This window comes from Diospyros lotus, chromosome 7, assembly GCF_014633365.1.
Source record: "Diospyros lotus cultivar Yz01 chromosome 7, ASM1463336v1, whole genome shotgun sequence".
NCBI lineage: Eukaryota > Viridiplantae > Streptophyta > Magnoliopsida > Ericales > Ebenaceae > Diospyros > Diospyros lotus.
The window spans coordinates 34,871,662-34,888,893 of record NC_068344.1 but is presented as its reverse complement, the minus strand read 5'-3'; the positions used below and the strand labels follow the sequence as shown (position 1 = coordinate 34,888,893).

Below are 17,232 nucleotides of genomic sequence, written 5' to 3'. Positions count from 1 at the left end.
CCAACTTTTGCAACTTCTGCTTAAATAATTATATTTTTATGACAATTTTGCCCTTATTTTTAACAAAGAATTACTCTTTTGTCTACGCAATCATAGGTTTTTCTTCTCCACCGCCATCTCCATTTTCAGATCTCTTCCTCTCTCTCGTCATTTTCCTCTATCTCTCTATACTTTAATTAATTTTTTTATAATACTTGAAATTTATACATATACACTAATTAATTTTTAAATTATCATTCTATAACTACTAAGGGTATTATGGACAATTATACAAAAATAAGTTATTTTACAGCTTATGGTATCAAACACTACAACTACTTAACTACAACTTCTAAGAAGCTGTAGCGAACAGGTTCACAACTTATTCTAAGTTTTAGAAACTATAATCTAAGAAGTTAGAAACTATAATTTCTTTAATTAAGCTGCAACAAACGGGACCATAGAATGGTCAAGATAAAGCCAAGAAGTATTTTAAGATTTCTATCAGACTATTTGTTAAATTTTTAGAATCCACTAGTAACTGTACTTTTTCTTTTCAGTATTTGTTCATACATATAATAAGTATCAAGATAAGAATTTTTTTATCAAAATATTTCTATTACCAAATTTATGATTAAAATAGTATTTTATGATTAATATGAATTGTCAAAAAAAATTAAGATTAAAATTAAAAATAATATTTTATTTTCTAAATTCATATTTAAAAATAAATTTAAAAAGAGTTGAAAAGTATAAATAATAATTGTTAGAATTACAATAATTCCACCTAGATAATTAAAAATGGTCAAAACATATTTTTATAATAGATAATAAAATATAAAATTAAATAAAATAATTTAAAAATTGATGAAAGGAATTATATTAGTTAATAAAATATATATAGAGAAAGAGAAATTTAAATTTTAAAAATCAATTAAATGAATAATGTCATTTAAATTTTAAAAATTATCAAAACATATAATAATTTAAAAATATATTAAATAATATTAATTATAAGAGTTAAATAAATAGGTTTTTTAATAAATTTAAATATTTAAAATGCATCAAATGGCATTAATTATTTTACAAGGGGCAGACAAGTAATTGACCTTTATCTTGAAAGAGTCAGATAAATTTATTCGAGAGAGGAAGTTGGATAAATTTATTTTGAAATGGTGAGATAAGAGGTCACGTGAGACCTTTTCAAAAAATGATCAGATAAGTTTAACAAACACGTTGGAAAGACCAAATATCCGGAATGCTTCCCATATCTGACATTTTCTCATTCTTATCTTGATTAACAAACACCCCTTTAATAGTTAGTGTTTCTTCCCTTTTAAGTTCTCAAGGTCCAATATTTGATAAACCTTCACATCTAGATTTCAAATTACATTTGAAACTTCATCCTAACTTAACATGTAAAATGAAAATTATATATTTTAGAAAATCTTCATCACACGATACTTAAGAGATTGAGATGTTACGAGATTATGAGTTTTATTCTACCTTTAAACAATACAATTACTATCCTAAATGCCAATTTCCAAATTTCAATTGGTGATAAAATTATGTGTACATCTATGTTGAGTTAAGACGAATCATGAATTTTAGAAAAAATGAAATACTTTAATATAAACTCCTCAAGTTTCTCACTTCATCTAGGGTCAAATACTTAAACTTAAAATTTCTTTTACTTATCCAAATTTAGACCCTCTGTAATATCCCGAGAGCCCAGAGAAATTAGTATATATCGAGGATAGTGTAAGAAAGGAAACAACACCAGCTAGATACCTTTTGGGTTGAATGTTGGCAAAGAACTCCCAAGTTAAGCGTGCTTGACCTGGGGCAATCCAATGATGGGTGACCCCCCTGGGAAGTTCGTGTAGCCCATCAGGGTAAGTTGTTCCAGTCCTTCCTATCGCTCGATGCGGGATGTTACAGGTGGTATCAGAGCCGACCCTTGGCGAAGGCGGTCCGATGGGGGCGAGGAGTGGCGCCGGGGCTTGAGGGCCTGTACAAGGAGCGGCTTCTGGCAGGCTTCTAGGATGGCAGCCCCCAAGGGGAGAAGGTCTGGGACCAGTTGTAAGGTCGCATGACGAGGACGTCATGTGCTTAAGGGGGGGAGAATGTAATACCCCGAGAGCCCAGAGAAGTTAGTATATATCGAGGATAGTGTAAGAAAGGAAACAACACCAGTTGGATACCTTTTGGGCTGAATGTTGGCAAAGAACTCACAAGTTAAGCGTGCTTGACCTGGGGCAATCCAAGGATGAGTGACCCCCCTGGGAAGTTCGTGTAGGCCCATCAGGGTAAGTTGTTCCGGTCCTTCCTATCGCTCGATGCGGGATGTTACACCCTCCCTTTAGTGACATTGGTTAATATAAAACTTGATGGGTTAAAATATCATGAACTCTTACACAAAATAGAAAATTGATAATCACCCAAAGAGATATTAGTTTTCAATTTTAAACTGATTTTTCATTTTTTTCAATGGCTACATCAAACTTCTAGAAAATCTTGACAATATATGTGAAAAATAATAAAATGAGGTGGCATGCTTTTGAAAAATATAGAGATATTTTTCTTTGAAATTTGATCTGTTACACCCATAAAAAGTGTTCACTGTTAATGTCAACACGTTTAATATTAAAGTCTAATTTGCACACTATTTAAATGAAAAAAAAATTGTATATCAAGTTGTTGACTTACCCATTCTTTTATTGTTTAGTATTGTTTACTTAATTTTTGAAAATTTACTTATTTATTTTATGAAAATATGTATAATCCATTTATCATATGCATATAATGACGGATGTAATTTAGATCATGACCCACTTACAAAAAGATTAGATTCAAAAATAAATAAATCTAGACAAATTATGAAAACTTGATAGACTCATCTCGTCTAGTCACTTAAAGACCTCCTCAGTAACTCCTATTTAGGCGTTAAGAGAACATTCTTTAAGAGAATGATAAATCTCTCGAAGACCCTCTAAATATAGTCTTGTCTGATGCGTATCAATTAAAAATTAAAAATTAATGTTAACAATATTAGGATTCTTTTCCTCTTTTTCCCATTGGATTGGAAAAACTGAAAATATCTCATCTCACTGCCATGTATTTAGGATATGATATTTGCAATACTATATTAACATCATGAATTAATATTATAACTATGTTAAATATTTTTTGCTTATTATGTATAACAGGCTTTCAATAATTTAAAAATATGATATTTAATTTTTAATGTACAAAACATTAAGATTCCATATTTTAACTATTAAAAATTATTATTTTAAAATTTTATTGTGATTAAAAGTAAATTGAATTGTTATTTACATCGCGCAAGATATCATGTTAGCGAGACATATCATATTATGATTAATATATAAATATGACATTTGATCCATTAATAATTAAAAATTTTGATATTTGATCCCTAATATGAAAAAAGACCAAATTTAGTTAAAAAAAAAGTTATCTAAATTTCATAAAAAGACTTAAAAATTTCATAAAAATACCTACAAATATTTTAAAAAACATAAATTTCATTAAAAAAACTAAAAAAATCATAAAAAATACCTAAACATATTAAAAAAAAAGGATCAAATTTCAAAAAAAAAAAAGACATAATGAAAACTGTGATAACAAGAATTTGAGTGAAAAATAACAAAAAATTCATTGAATCCATAAATCTTATTCATAAATTGTCAAATGAGATCTTAAACCAGAAGTAAAAAAAAAAAAAAAAAATACACATCAAAATTTTGAATATTTTTAGATATTTTTTAATAATATTTTTAGATCTTTTATGAAATTTAGGTTTTTTTTTAATATTCTTATATATATATTTTTAATGAAATTTTAGGTTTTCTTTTATGAAATTTAAGTATTTTTTATTTATCAAATTTGGTCCTTTTTTTATTTCATGAACCAAGTGTTAAATTTGTTAATTATTGAAGAATCAAATGTTAAAATTTTTAATTGTTAAGGGAATAAATATTATATTTATGTATTAAATTTAATTTAATATATTTTACTAACGTGACATTCACTCTAAAAAATAGGAACATTCATACATGCACTAACGTTCCGTTACGGTAAAAACTTAAAGTAATATCTTTTAATAATTGAGATATCGAATCTTGACGTTTTTCACATCAAATATTATACATCATATTTTTTAATTATTGAAGAATTTTCATGTATTAAGCCAATATTTTTCCCAACCTATTTATTATAAGTGTATGATAAATCATATCATGTGATATACGATGAGATGAAATGAGATATTACCAAAATGATAGATTAAAAGATTTAACCTTAAATTTTCTCGGAGTTAGTTACTATTATTTTATTCATATTTTTTTAAAATTTTATTTTCTACAGATGTCACTTAATTTAAGTTTTTTTTTTTGTCAAACTCCTTGACTTAACTAATAGAAAAACTATCTCAAAAATTTTAAAATAACATTTGTTGTTATAATTACAAACCTACAAAACAAAAGATATGTCAACCAAGGCTCCCATTTGGTTTTTCAAAAATTAAAATTAAAAATAATAATAATGATAATAATAAAAAGAAAAGAAAGTCTGGAAGAGTTCCTTTAGGGACATTTAACAGCAAAAAAGTTTTTAACCGTAGAGGGGGAGATATTATTACCCATGGGATGGGCCAGACAAGACATATGTATTATATAATAATATAATAATACACTGGCAAAGCACACGCATGGTGCTATCGTACGCCCCTAGGTCCGGTCCGCACCGTCCTTTACATGCCCAAACCCATATCGCCTCATTCCCCTTCGCTTCTCTTCTAAACTCTCGCCTCGTCTTCTCCACGGACCATCCGTTTTTGCTCAACCATTCAACCTTTATTGGATCCTTCACATTCCGCCCTGTTCTGTTCATTTCAGTCCCCTGGTTTCAGATTTCCTCTCACGGAGGTGTGTTCTCGAAGCCTCCTTCGACTTATCTATTTATTTGTTTAATTTCTTGGCTATTTGTATATTTATGGCGGTGGGTACATTGATTTGTGTGAATCGGAAAATGGGTATTGGGTATTCTTCTTCCTTATTCGGTGTCTGATGATTTGGTTTTGCTTGTTTTTTTTTGGCCGATCGTCCGTGTGGTGGATGGCCGAGTCGATGATGATACGATTATAAATTAGTTGCAAATTGTGGTTGTGATGGTAATCTGGAATGAAAGTCTTCAGTTTCATCCTTTTCATTTTGTTTTCTCTGGAAAATCATTGGATGGTAAACTTTTAGACTTTATGCATCATTGATTGTGTTTTCATTAGTTTTTTTTTTTTTCTTGGTTCGTGACAGACGATATCCTTGATCTTGGATCAGTTGGTATGATAGATTTTTCCATTTTTCCTCTTTCCCCCCTTTTGATGGCTTTAGCAGATTGAAGGTCAGCTCTAGTCTTCATAAGCATAGATGCTGGAGTTATAGCCATTGTTTAAACTGGATGGATCACTTGCTAATAAGATACTTTTTGTTCTAATTGGTAGTCTTCTGGAAAGAAAACATTGGGAAATGGAATTATCTTTATGTACTCATCTGTGGTCAGATTAGAATACAAGGATAATTAGATAAAAAGATAGCTTTGATTACTTTAGCTAAGTTCTTGTTTCATGAAGCATGCCCCTTGAAATATTTTGCTGAATTTGTTGTTGGGTGTGTAGGGTAGTAATTCTATTACATGTGTTATATAGGAAAGAGATAAAGAAAGAAAGAACAAAGTTAGGAGAGGCAGATCAAATGTGTGAGAAGATATGAGAAATAAAAAGAAAAAGTAGATGAACAAGAAAACAACATAGGTGATAGAGATTCCAGAGGAAGAGGAGAGCCTTAGCTACTCCATTTCACCATTTACATCAATTCTCTGTAAGTACATTCTTCAGAAATCCATTAAGCCTATCTGAAGACTTGATAAAACCCAAAAGACAAATAAATATCCTTAAAATCAGTGCTATCCAATGCAGTAAAAAGTAACCTACTAGCCTGAATTAAGCGTCCAAATATCATAATAAAATGAAAATATGACATGATTTTTTCAAAGAAACCTAGTAATTCTTAGCACATAACAATCTACATTATCTCTTGCAAGCCCCATGTCAAGTTGGAAGCATGACTAATGTGTATTCATGTGTTATTTATCTTGCACGCCCTTTTTTTCTTTCTTTACTACTGATAATTTTTTATTGCAACGGAAAGAAGTGCAAGGGTGCAGATAATTTTACTAGGATCTTCTTCTTGCTTGAATAAATGAGACCTTCTTTCCTATGCAAAGGATTTATATGCATATCAACACGAATTTCCCCTTCATCATAATAATGGATCCATGATTGGGCAAGAGGTGCTGTTTCACCCTGAGATTGCTTTTTGGGTTTGTTCTTAAAGCTCTCTGTCTTTTTGGATTTTTGGCTGTTTTTGGTACTAAATGGGGTTAGTTACCATTAAGTTCCAATTAATTCTGGAGAACTGGTGGGAGATGGTGTACTGCATGTGAACCACATTGATCCATAAATTCTTCATTATATTTTATTGTTTCCTTTTTGTCTATGAATGTTTTCTTCGTTAACGTTGAGGTGCTTTGTAAAATCATATCATTATGATGTTAATCTTTAGTTGTAGTACAAGATGTCATTTCCTAAATTGAAAATTGAGGTCCAAGTGGTTGGTACATCAGTTTCATGTGATTATGTATTTAGTCAGTTTTCATGGGATGATGTGGTTTGTATTCCAATCTTCTTTCAACTTAGGTGGAGGCTTCTAGGTTTATATTACTCAGTGTACATTGAAGTTGAAGGAGAAAGTTAGTAAAGATCTCTTCTTGCATGGGACAAGGATGCCTGATTTGAGAAGTGGAGCCCGTAGATCTAAGAGGGTCGGCAATACTCAGAAGGATGATGCTGCTTTAGTACCAAATCCTCAGCGTGGCACTGGGAGAGGTAATAGCTCCAAAGCTGCAGGCCTGAAATCACCTCCCTTGAATCCTGTTATCCCAGTATACCCTTGTACGAGACCAAGAGCTGCTGGCAGAGGCAGGGGGTCTAGAGCAATGAATCAAGATAAGAATGCTCCGGTTCTTGGTGCTGGTGTTGGAGGCCAGGGGCATAACATTTTTGATGGGGTGGTAAGAGAAGTGGCTGGTATTCCTAATGAGTTGGCAGGAGAGAAATTGGCAGCTGTTGAGGAAGAAGGAAACACAAGCCCACTTCCTGAAAGGGTATGATTTAAACATAAGCCAGTCTTTTCGGGATTGAATTTCAATTAACATATGAAAGTAGCTTTGCTTTTGTCCTTTTCTCATTCTATTTATGTCAGCTTATCTACATATCCTTAATGCATTACGAGTATTTCATGCAATTTATGAGCATATGTAATAAAGGAACCATGACAAAACAAGTGGCTGGCTTTATAAGATAATTCATTGTTTTATTTTTGTTCCCTAATATGGTATTGATGGCATGGGGCTAACAAGAATGCTTTGATGGTAGCCGGTTTTTTTGACTATTCCCAAAGTTTAGGTCTGTGCTTATCTTTCTTTTTCCTAATAGATATTAGGGAGCACTAAAAGAACTGCCTTAAGGGGTCTTGTACAAGATAAGCTAAAAGAACTACTTAAAGGAAGAGATTATTAATAAACTACACAAAATCCTCAAAAGAGAAAGGTAAAACTCTCACCAAAATAAAAAAAAAAGGAAAAAGAAATGAGAGTGGTTTCCTCCATGACAAAAAGAATTTGACTTTCAATAGTCACACCTAACATGCCATGAAACAGAAAAAGACATAATGCTCCAAAAGCCTCCAAATCTATGAATACAAAAAATCCATCACTGTAACTGCCGTCACCCGTTGAATATCAAAAGGCTCCAAATATGATGAGCAACTGATGATGATGAAATAAATGATCCTCGAAATAAGATGGCAGCAACTACTTACAGTTTTTATTAGGTAACTGCTTCCAGTATCCTCAATTAATACAGTCCGACGCTGAGGATTGACCTTTTGTCTGTTGATAGCATATGTTAATATGAAGAATTAAATTCGCCTATCCCCATTATAACATTTAATGCAACAGTTCTTGGTAATGAACAAGACGACAAGTATGAGAATGATTTTTGGAACAAGTATCATGGATATAAATGTAACAATCTGGGAAAAAAATCCTTCCATTCATTAACAGGTTATGCTAATTGTGATATCTTATAATCTTAATGAGTAACTAAAGGTGTTATTTTTGTTCCTACCCAATCACTTTTGAAACTTCTCTACCCCAATGGAAACACTACTTCAGATGGGATTATCTAGTTCTGACTAGTAATGCATACTTTGAACTTCATCTATTTCAATTGGAAGTGGTGCTCCAGGCCTCCAACTGTTAGTTTGAATCAATTATGGGAGCTGATGATTTCTTAATTTAAGTCTCTTGGTTTTTGATTTGCCTAGTGTTTTCTTTTCCTTTTGTTGCTTTAAAGAAAATTTTTGTTCTTTAGGAACGCATATCATCAACCTTTATAATGTTCGTTGAAATATAAGACAACAGGGCGATTCTCTCTCATACTCATTGCTAATGGGAATTAGTCCAAATACTTTCTTATAATATTTGAGTCTTGTTCTTTATTGGATAAAAGTTGGTTGAAGGATATCAGTTTCTAGTCAGCACATTAGACTACTTAACCACAACATCTTTGGGCTTTGGTTATATTTCTTGTCATGGTTCCTGTCTTAGTCACAGTACTTGTCAGTGTTTGTTCTATTGATGCCGATTGTCAAGCTTAGAAGGTTCCCCGTGGTGTCATAGTTTTCAATGACATGATATCATAACCTTCCACCTGACAACCTGGAGACGCTAGATCCATTTTCCTAAGGGGACACTATAGCGTATTGGACCATGGCATATACCTTTTCTTTGATACACAAGCACATGTAAAATATTTCTAATTTTCTATTAGAATTTATCATTAATGAAAATAATAGTATATTGTAATACGCTGATTGCAAATATAATTCTTAATCTTTGAGCATATACACTGAACTAGTAATGTATATCCTGAACTATTGACTACTTATTGGGAAAGATATTATGAACTTTTTGCCCTTTAGGATGCGTGGACAATGTATCTTTGTGAAATGGTATCCTGAAAGAAGGTACATATGCATATAAATTAAAGAAGAAAAAGGTTGACAATGGATACTAATAAGGAATAACTTTATTACTGAAGAAACTTTCTCTCCATGGAAACTATCTTATTTTTTTGTTTTATCAGATAAAGCTCGGAAACTCCCCTGTTTACAAGTTAGATAGAAAGCTGGGCAAAGGGGGCTTTGGGCAAGTTTATGTTGGAAGGCGAGTGACAGGTGGCTCAGGGCACACTGGCCCTGATGCTGTTGAGGTATACAATTTGTTCTTATAACTCCAATATTTCTCTCTCCAAGGCTTTTGAATTTATACAATTAGTATTCATGTTTTTTTTTCCTTCCTTTTCTTCTTGTGTGTGTGCATTGGATGATATTGTGCTAGGTTGCTTTGAAATTTGAGCATCGAAATGGTAAAGGATGCAGTTATGGTCCGCCTTATGAGTGGCAAGTTTACAGGTATGTGAGACTTCATCGGTGATATTCTTTAAACTCCATTTTTGTGCCTGTTACAAATGAATGGTTATCTTATGCTTTATTGTTGTTTATGAAGCACTCTAAATGGTTGCTATGGAATTCCTTTGGTGCATCACAAAGGCCGATTAGGAGAATATTATATACTCGTGAGTTTTCTTGTTTATGTTGGCATTTTGTAAATGTTCTTATTCTTTTTTGGTTCCCTTGGGGGGCCCTCCTTTGCTGTTGTTGTGAAACCACTCCTAATATGTGTTCATTAATACTATGGTACGTGGAAGCCAGGTTATGGATATGCTAGGCCCAAGTTTATGGGATGTCTGGAACTCGAATAACCAGATGTATGAAGTTAATTTCCTTCCTTCTAATTTTATAGTTGATGTTTTAATAATTTTTATTGTTTCTTATTATTTTTGTTCTTTGCATAGGCTGTCTGAAACAATGGTTTCTTGTATAGCAGTGGAGGCAATATCAATCCTACAACAGCTTCATTTTAGGGGGTACCTGTGTCTCTCTCGCTGTCTCTCTCTCTTAATATATTATATACATGCACAAGCACATTCTGAGCTGGTTGTAGTTAATTTTTCCTTCAGTTTTGTGCATGGAGATGTAAAGCCAGAAAACTTTTTGCTTGGTCAGCCTGGAACACCTAATGAGAAAAAATTGTACTTAATTGATCTTGGTTTGGGTATGTCTTCTTTTCCCCCAAAAAAAATTTCAGATGCAGACAATTTTTTAAATGCTTTTGTAATTGTGTTTTATAATTTGGATCTTGAGTTCTAACTGGTCTTGGAATGACTACCTCAGCTTCAAGATGGAAGGAAGTCTCTTCTGGTCGCCATGTTGATTATGATCAAAAGCCTGATGTTTTCAGGTAACTCTTCCCCCCCTGCGCTCTCTCTCTCAGATTTTAATGCTGTGATGACAGTTCCAGAAGTCTGTCACCCACTATTTACTGACAGTGGGAAGCTTTAAGAAAACCTTGCTTCATTTAAGTATTTTCCAAAATGGAATATATCCTTCATTTATATTCATCTTACTTCTGCTTTGGTTGGGAGTTATATAGAGAGGACTCTCCATAATGTATACTATTGGTTTGATCTTAAGCTTTGCCCCCTTTAGCAAAGGAAAAGTTGTTCCTACCTACAACAGCATGTCTGACTGGAATTTGTTAGTTTTCCTGATCTATGTATCATCTTGGAATGGACCCTGAATTCTATATGTTGACAGGGGCACAGTACGTTATGCAAGTGTACATGCTCATTTGGGTAGGACAGGAAGTAGAAGGGATGACCTTGAGTCACTAGCTTATACTTTAATATTCCTCCTCAAAGGGAAGCTGCCCTGGCAAGGTTTCGTTGTAAGTTTCTTGTTTTATTTTGCATTGTCATTCTTACACTTCAAGTTTTTGGTTTAAGCATGTGATTTCAATCACTGGTGGAATCTTGGGCTGCAGGGTGAGAATAAAGGGTTCCTTGTTTGTAAAAAGAAGATGGGGACTCCTTCAGAGCTGCTTTGTTGCTTATGCCCTCCTCCTTTTCAACAATTTCTCGAGATGGTGACCAACATGAAGTTTGATGAAGAGCCCAACTACTCAAAGCTTATCTCACTTTTCGAGGACAACATAGGTTCTGATGCATCATTGCTGCCCATCAGAATAGATGGAGCCTTAAAGGTAGGCTGATTTGTGATTGATGTCGAGCAATCTTTTGGAAGTTAACAAATTGTTTCTACTATTGGTTACCAAACCTGTCATGTGTTATAGGTGGGTCAGAAAAGGAGTAGATTCCTTGTGGGTTTGGAAGATGGTGTGCAGCCTCGCAAGAGAGTTCGGTTGGGTACTCCAGCTACTCAGTGGATCTCTGTGTACAGTTCCAGATCAGCGATGAAACAGAGGTATATCCTGGGATCAAGCAGTGTGAACTCTTACCTAACTGTCCCCTGACCAAAAAAGGGGGGAAAAAAGAGGAAAAGAAAAAAATAATAGTTATTCCAGGCGAAGCATCAATTCCTTTCTAAAAGAGTGTTGTGGCATATATTGAAGATTTATCTCCAAAATTATTAACATGTTTTGAATCTGGTCATTTGTTTCTAAAAGAAAACTCTTATCTCCAAGATCTTATGATTTATTAAGGATTTGATAATTATTGGCTGAAGCTGTAAAATTTTTGTGTTTTTTCCCCGTGTGTGCGTGTTTTGGGGGGGGGGGGGGGGGGGTGGCGGCAATCCTCTTGTTACTTTTCCATTGGCCAGGTTTGTTCAATGTTATTGCACATACTGAAACTTTTGACACAGAAAAGCAGCCTTTGGGTTGCTTTTTACACTTACTCTATGTGGGACTCTTTCTCTATTAGTTGAGAGTGAGGAAAATGGTTATTACGCTTGCTGTTTGTGACTCTTGCTCCATAAGTTGACAAGTGACAAAAACTCTTGACTGCAGATATCACTATAATGTAATGGATACAAGACTTTACCAACATGTGGAGAAGGGAAAGGAAGATGGTTTGTTCATCAGCTGTATAGCTTCTTCTGGAAATTTGTGGGCAGTCATTATGGATGCAGGAACAGGTTTTACATCCCAGGTCTATGAACTCTCCCCTGTTTTTTTGAACAAGGTAGGTGTTACACTTCTTACAATGATTTTGGATGAATTCATAAACCAGAGGTCCATTACCCTGACATATCCACTTTCTAATTTCTTCATTAGGACTGGATAATGGAGCAGTGGGACAAGAACTATTACATCACTTCCCTTGCTGGTGCAGCCAATGGCAATGCATTGGTGGTAATGTCCAAGGGTGAGTGGCAAAGAAACAAAAGATTATCTTCACTCTTGAAACTTTGGTATCACAACACTTGCAAAGTAGTAGCCCATTAAGTGACAAATTTTCATACTCGGGCGTTTGATTTCATGATTAGGCAAGTTTAGTAGCATTCCTTGGCCTAAGCTTTGGTTTGAAACTGTGAGAATCTTAAAGATAAAGGACATCTTAGTTTCAACTCAAATCACCAAAAATCCCTAGTACCTTGACAATTTTAATTTCAGAATGCATGCTGAGGTACAGTATATTTCTTTTCTCCTGCACAGTTTTATGATAGAAATTGTTTTTCTGTTTATTACGCAGTTTGTTTCTCTCAGAATAAGATACTGCTCCTTGAGGGGCATTGAGGAAAGATCATGTAATATCAAACACGAAAACTAGTTTCATTTTATTTCAATATTTTTACTACATTGAAATCCAGTATCACAAATACCAGTGAACTGGTGCATTTTAACAGTTTTATGTTTTATATAACCTGTGGTCTTGAAACACTACTTGAGCATTATTTGTGGTTAATAAACTGATTTTGAACTTGTTTCTTGATTTTGTTCATTGTTAGTTTACTGGCGACAATGCCATTTATTATTGTACCTTCTGGAGGTACTAGCTTCCAAGTTTAATGTAGCTATTGACATCATCAACTGACGGACTGATATTGGCATTGTATTTTTAAGTTCTGGAAATGCTTCTTCAGTGCCCATCATGCCTCTATCTTTTTAGGGTATAGAGTAAGAGTCCTTAGCAATCTATCTCAGTTGACCATTCCAATATAAATTATCGCTGATTATCTAAAAATCATGTTCAAATGCTCAATGGGATGGTATAAAAAATTTTGGGGTTTTAATTTGGGATAATGAGAACTGCTGATTCTACAATCTGGTAGATGGGTCTAGAAGTTGCCCCACCCTCACCCCTGCTCCAGGGGTCAGCCCGGAAGTACTCCTTTCATATTGTGTATGCAGATTTGCGCACATTTTTGCATAAAAAGTTTCTCTGACAAAATAAAATCCAATGTATAATAGGCTTGTCCTTGGTTGCGTTTCCATGTTGTACAAGTTGGTTCAGTAATATCAACTATGTGATGGAATACAGCCATATCAATTATTTTCATTTACCACTATCTTATGAAACTTTTTTGTATGAAGAATGGTGTTTGAGCTTTATCTCATCGTTCCCTCGCTAGAGGGTTGTGTTAGGAAGGGCATTTGGCTTAAAATTTTGCCTCTTTTTCTTTTGCATGGATTTGTATTGTCTAACTTTTAGAAATCAATTAATATTATGAATGTTGTGCCCTTGACTCTGACTTGGTTTGGATAAGGTGCAATTGATGATGATGATGGTGGTATTAGGCTTGCCATAAGTAGAAGACATACATTTTAATACAGTTATGGCTTCCCAAGTTTTAAAGTAAATTTGGAATTGATGTCTTCAATGTCCGATCTTATGTATTTAAATGCTTATATACCACTGATATTGCTTTGCTTTTCTTGTTGTTGAAGGGACAACCTATACTCAACAGTCATACAAAGTCAGTGATGTATTTCCATTCAAATGGATCAATAAGAAGTGGAAAGAAGGCTTCTATGTTACCTCCATGTCCACTGCTGGTAGCAGATGGGGTGTTGTAATGTCCCGAGATGCTGGTTATTCTAATCAAGTACTCAATTTTCCTGTTTTCTTATGCTCTAATCAAAATTTTATAGCATGCAAGCACTTAATGCTTTTTGCATTTTGCAGGTTGTTGAACTTGATTTCCTCTATCCGAGTGAAGGAATTCATAGAAGGTGGGAGAATGGATATAGAATTACAGCAACTGCTGCAACAGCAGATCAAGCTGCATTCATACTGAGTACATCCAAGAGGAGAGCACAAGACGTAACTCAAGAAACTTTGCGGACATCAGCCTTTCCTAGCACCCATGTTAAGGTACCTTTGGATTTCATGAATTCAATCTCGTTGTTTGTACTTAGACTACCTAGTTTTATTTTATTTGATCATCAAACTTCCATCATCTTCTTGAAGTCATCTTTTTATTCCCATCGGGGAGGAAAGAGAAGTGTTTCTATCTTTTCTTTTATTTTTTTTCTTTTTTTTTTTTTTTTGGGGGGGGGGGGGGGGTTGTTAGGAATGGGTGTTAATTACTTCATTGGACTTTGGGGTTAAAAGATCTCTATCAGAGAAGACGAAATTTTTTATATACTCTATAACTGGCTTTGCCTTTTACCAAATAAACAAATATTTCGTCAATGATTTCTACTACAAGCTGGTCTCTTGGCCATTGATTAGCAAGAGTTTGATTTGGATAGATCAAGATCAGATCAGATCAAGGTGGACTTGAAAACCACCATCAAACCTGGCCTCCCAAGCTCCCAAAAATATGAAAAATAATGAATATGAGCCTCGGAAACATTTTCATCTTACTTTATGGCCTCATTTTTGAAGAGTGGCAGTGATACAGAGATGTTGCCTAGGCATTTGGTTTTCCTAAAGGCCCCTTGAAAATAAAGCTTTCCTTTTTTATTTTTCTAGACATTAATACAACTGTGTTTGATGTACCATCTGAAGCTCTATGCAGGTTTGTTTCTGACACTAAAATTCTAAGGTTTTTCTTGTACGTACATGGCTTCCCTTTTTGCTAGACAAGGTTGTGGTTAACAACAAAGTTAATGATGACATAAAGTATTGTGGCGAAAAATGAGGCAACCCCCTCGAGCAATCCCAATGTGGGTGTGCAATCAAATTTATTCTAACTACACGCATTTAATGGATGCTAGCTTCTATAAAACAAGCTGAACCCTTGCATATGGAATATGTTCTTGACATGATCCAATTTGTAGAAGCCTTTTCCCACTATTTAGAACAGCACAGCTATCAATAAAACGATCATATCAATGATCTGTTAGAGAGTTTGTTAAATGCTCTTCAAACACTGCTGAGACAATAATGAGTTAAGTTTTTGACATGGCAGTTCCTTGAATCGCATGGTTTGTGACTTGGTGTATTCTTTCAATTGGGATAGAGCTCTACTCAGCAATTTCTTCTTGAAGGAATTGTCAAGCATTTGCTTTATTCTTTAGATAGATAGGCTTATTTTTAAACTTTTTGGCCAGTACTAAGCAACTTTGTAGAGTGAAGGCCCCTTAAAAAATAAACCTCAGTGGTCAATGAAGGCCAGTCTCACGAGCCGAATGTCGTCTATGGAGTTCTTCAAGTGAAAAATTTCAGTTGGGGAGTTAACTAGTTCTAATGAGAAACAAGAGCATTCAAGGATTTTGACTCAAATGTACTGTGCTTTATAAGTAGTTATAATGTGATTTTATTCTCACAGCAGTCACTTACATATGCTTTCCCATCTTTGTAGGAAAAATGGGCAAAGAATCTGTATATTGCATCGATATGTTATGGGAGAACAGTGTCTTAAAGTCTGAGACATGAAAGCTGAAACTGAAGAAACTGGTATGCTTCCCCTCCATAACCCGACTTCTTGTGCATCACTGGTTGTGCAAAATCTGTCAAACCAAAAGCTATCTCACATCTCTCTCAATTTTGAAATGGATGATGCCGAGTCTGTTTCATGTTTGAAGCTGTGTCGATTTCTTTTCCTTTCAGTTTCATGCTTGTGGTGCTAATCTCTCCTATAAAAAGACCTGAATCTGTTTGAAACCTTACTTCAGACACAAAATGCCATTCATTTACACTATTCTCATGTTTTTTTTTTCCTCCTTAAATACTCGCAGGCTGCTGGAACAACTCAATGCTGCCGATACAGTCGAGTTGCATCTGCAATCGATTATCGTTTAAACTAGTGGAGTTGAGAATGTGGTTGGTTTCTGCTAATGTGGTCTTTGCCTCCACTTGAGGAGTGTTCTTCAAGAGGCGGTTCAAATCCAACAAACAAATCTGTAGAGTTTCTGTAAGAATGTAAGGGTACTGCTCCTTTTGAAGTTTTCTTCTGGGTTTTGGTTTATAACTGAGAGAAAAAGAAAGAAAGAAATCATAGATCGATGCTAAGTTAGTAAAAATGTTGTTGTAATCTATGAAATGAACATATCTTAGCAGCATGCTATTACAATCTTCAGCAAAGCCAATTGCAAGCGAAGACTTGCCTTTTGAGGATCTTCCAACCTATCACTTTAACCGAACCATCTCTCTCTCTCTCTCTCTCACTCACTCACACACACACTAAAAAGTCTTAATTTGATAGGTCATGTTTGGTTGGATAGAATGGAGGACGAGGAAATAGGAATCAGAATAAGATTCTTACCAAAGGTTATTTAGTTGCCTCAAAGGAATGGAAGTGATCCGTTTCTTAGGAGATGACCTTTTCCTCAAATTGATTAAAAGACTTCTAATTATAAAATTGATAGAAAGCTTCTCCACTCTAAAATGAATTTCACATGATTACATTTTACACTCTTTTTTTTTATAGTTACATATTGCCATATATATAAACTTGTCGTCGTCCGCTGCAATCTCTCATCCCTTAAACATGCTTTTATTTGAAAATTAAAATAAATTATCTTTATTCTTTTTATTTAATATTTTTAGCTAAAATGGAAAAAATAATTTTTTAACATATATTTTGTAATTATATTGTTTTGGAGTTAAATATAATTTTTGTGGGATTTTTTAATATTTATAATTTAAAAGATTATTTATGTTAGCTAATTATTTTAATTATTTTGTTCCATAAAATTAAAAACGTATCAAAACATAATAATAAAATGAAATAGTCATTTGATTTTCAATTCCTTTTTTCCATTCAAACAAACAAGATGAAACAACTTTATCCAAACCCTATT

At 33.9% G+C, this 17,232-nt stretch overlaps 1 protein-coding gene across 1 annotated transcript; it reads left to right on the top strand.

The window, feature by feature from the left end:
- Nucleotides 1-4,742: 4,742 nt before the first annotated feature.
- On the top strand, nucleotides 4,743-16,558 carry LOC127806218 (casein kinase 1-like protein HD16). The gene is made up of 18 exons (XM_052343359.1): nucleotides 4,743-4,928; nucleotides 6,755-7,221; nucleotides 9,266-9,391; nucleotides 9,520-9,593; nucleotides 9,688-9,757; nucleotides 9,894-9,949; nucleotides 10,037-10,108; nucleotides 10,202-10,296; nucleotides 10,416-10,482; nucleotides 10,839-10,968; nucleotides 11,065-11,283; nucleotides 11,374-11,504; nucleotides 12,049-12,223; nucleotides 12,316-12,406; nucleotides 13,930-14,087; nucleotides 14,168-14,356; nucleotides 15,792-15,886; nucleotides 16,168-16,558. The coding sequence occupies exons 2-17, from the start codon at nucleotides 6,841-6,843 to the stop codon at nucleotides 15,849-15,851; spliced, it is 2,094 nt and encodes a 697-aa protein (XP_052199319.1). The 5' UTR covers nucleotides 4,743-4,928; nucleotides 6,755-6,840; the 3' UTR covers nucleotides 15,852-15,886; nucleotides 16,168-16,558.
- The last annotated feature ends 674 nt before the right edge of the window (nucleotides 16,559-17,232 follow it).

Bases quoted from the DNA above. Each gene is read 5' to 3' on its own strand.
- LOC127806218 (XM_052343359.1), top strand. From the start codon at position 6,841: ATGCCTGATTTGAGAAGTGGAGCCCGTAGATCTAAGAGGGTCGGCAAT. The intron at 9,950-10,036 runs GTATGAAGTTAA...TTCTTTGCATAG, and splicing joins TGGAACTCGAATAACCAGAT to GCTGTCTGAAACAATGGTTT. The intron at 10,297-10,415 runs GTATGTCTTCTT...TGACTACCTCAG, and splicing joins CTTAATTGATCTTGGTTTGG to CTTCAAGATGGAAGGAAGTC.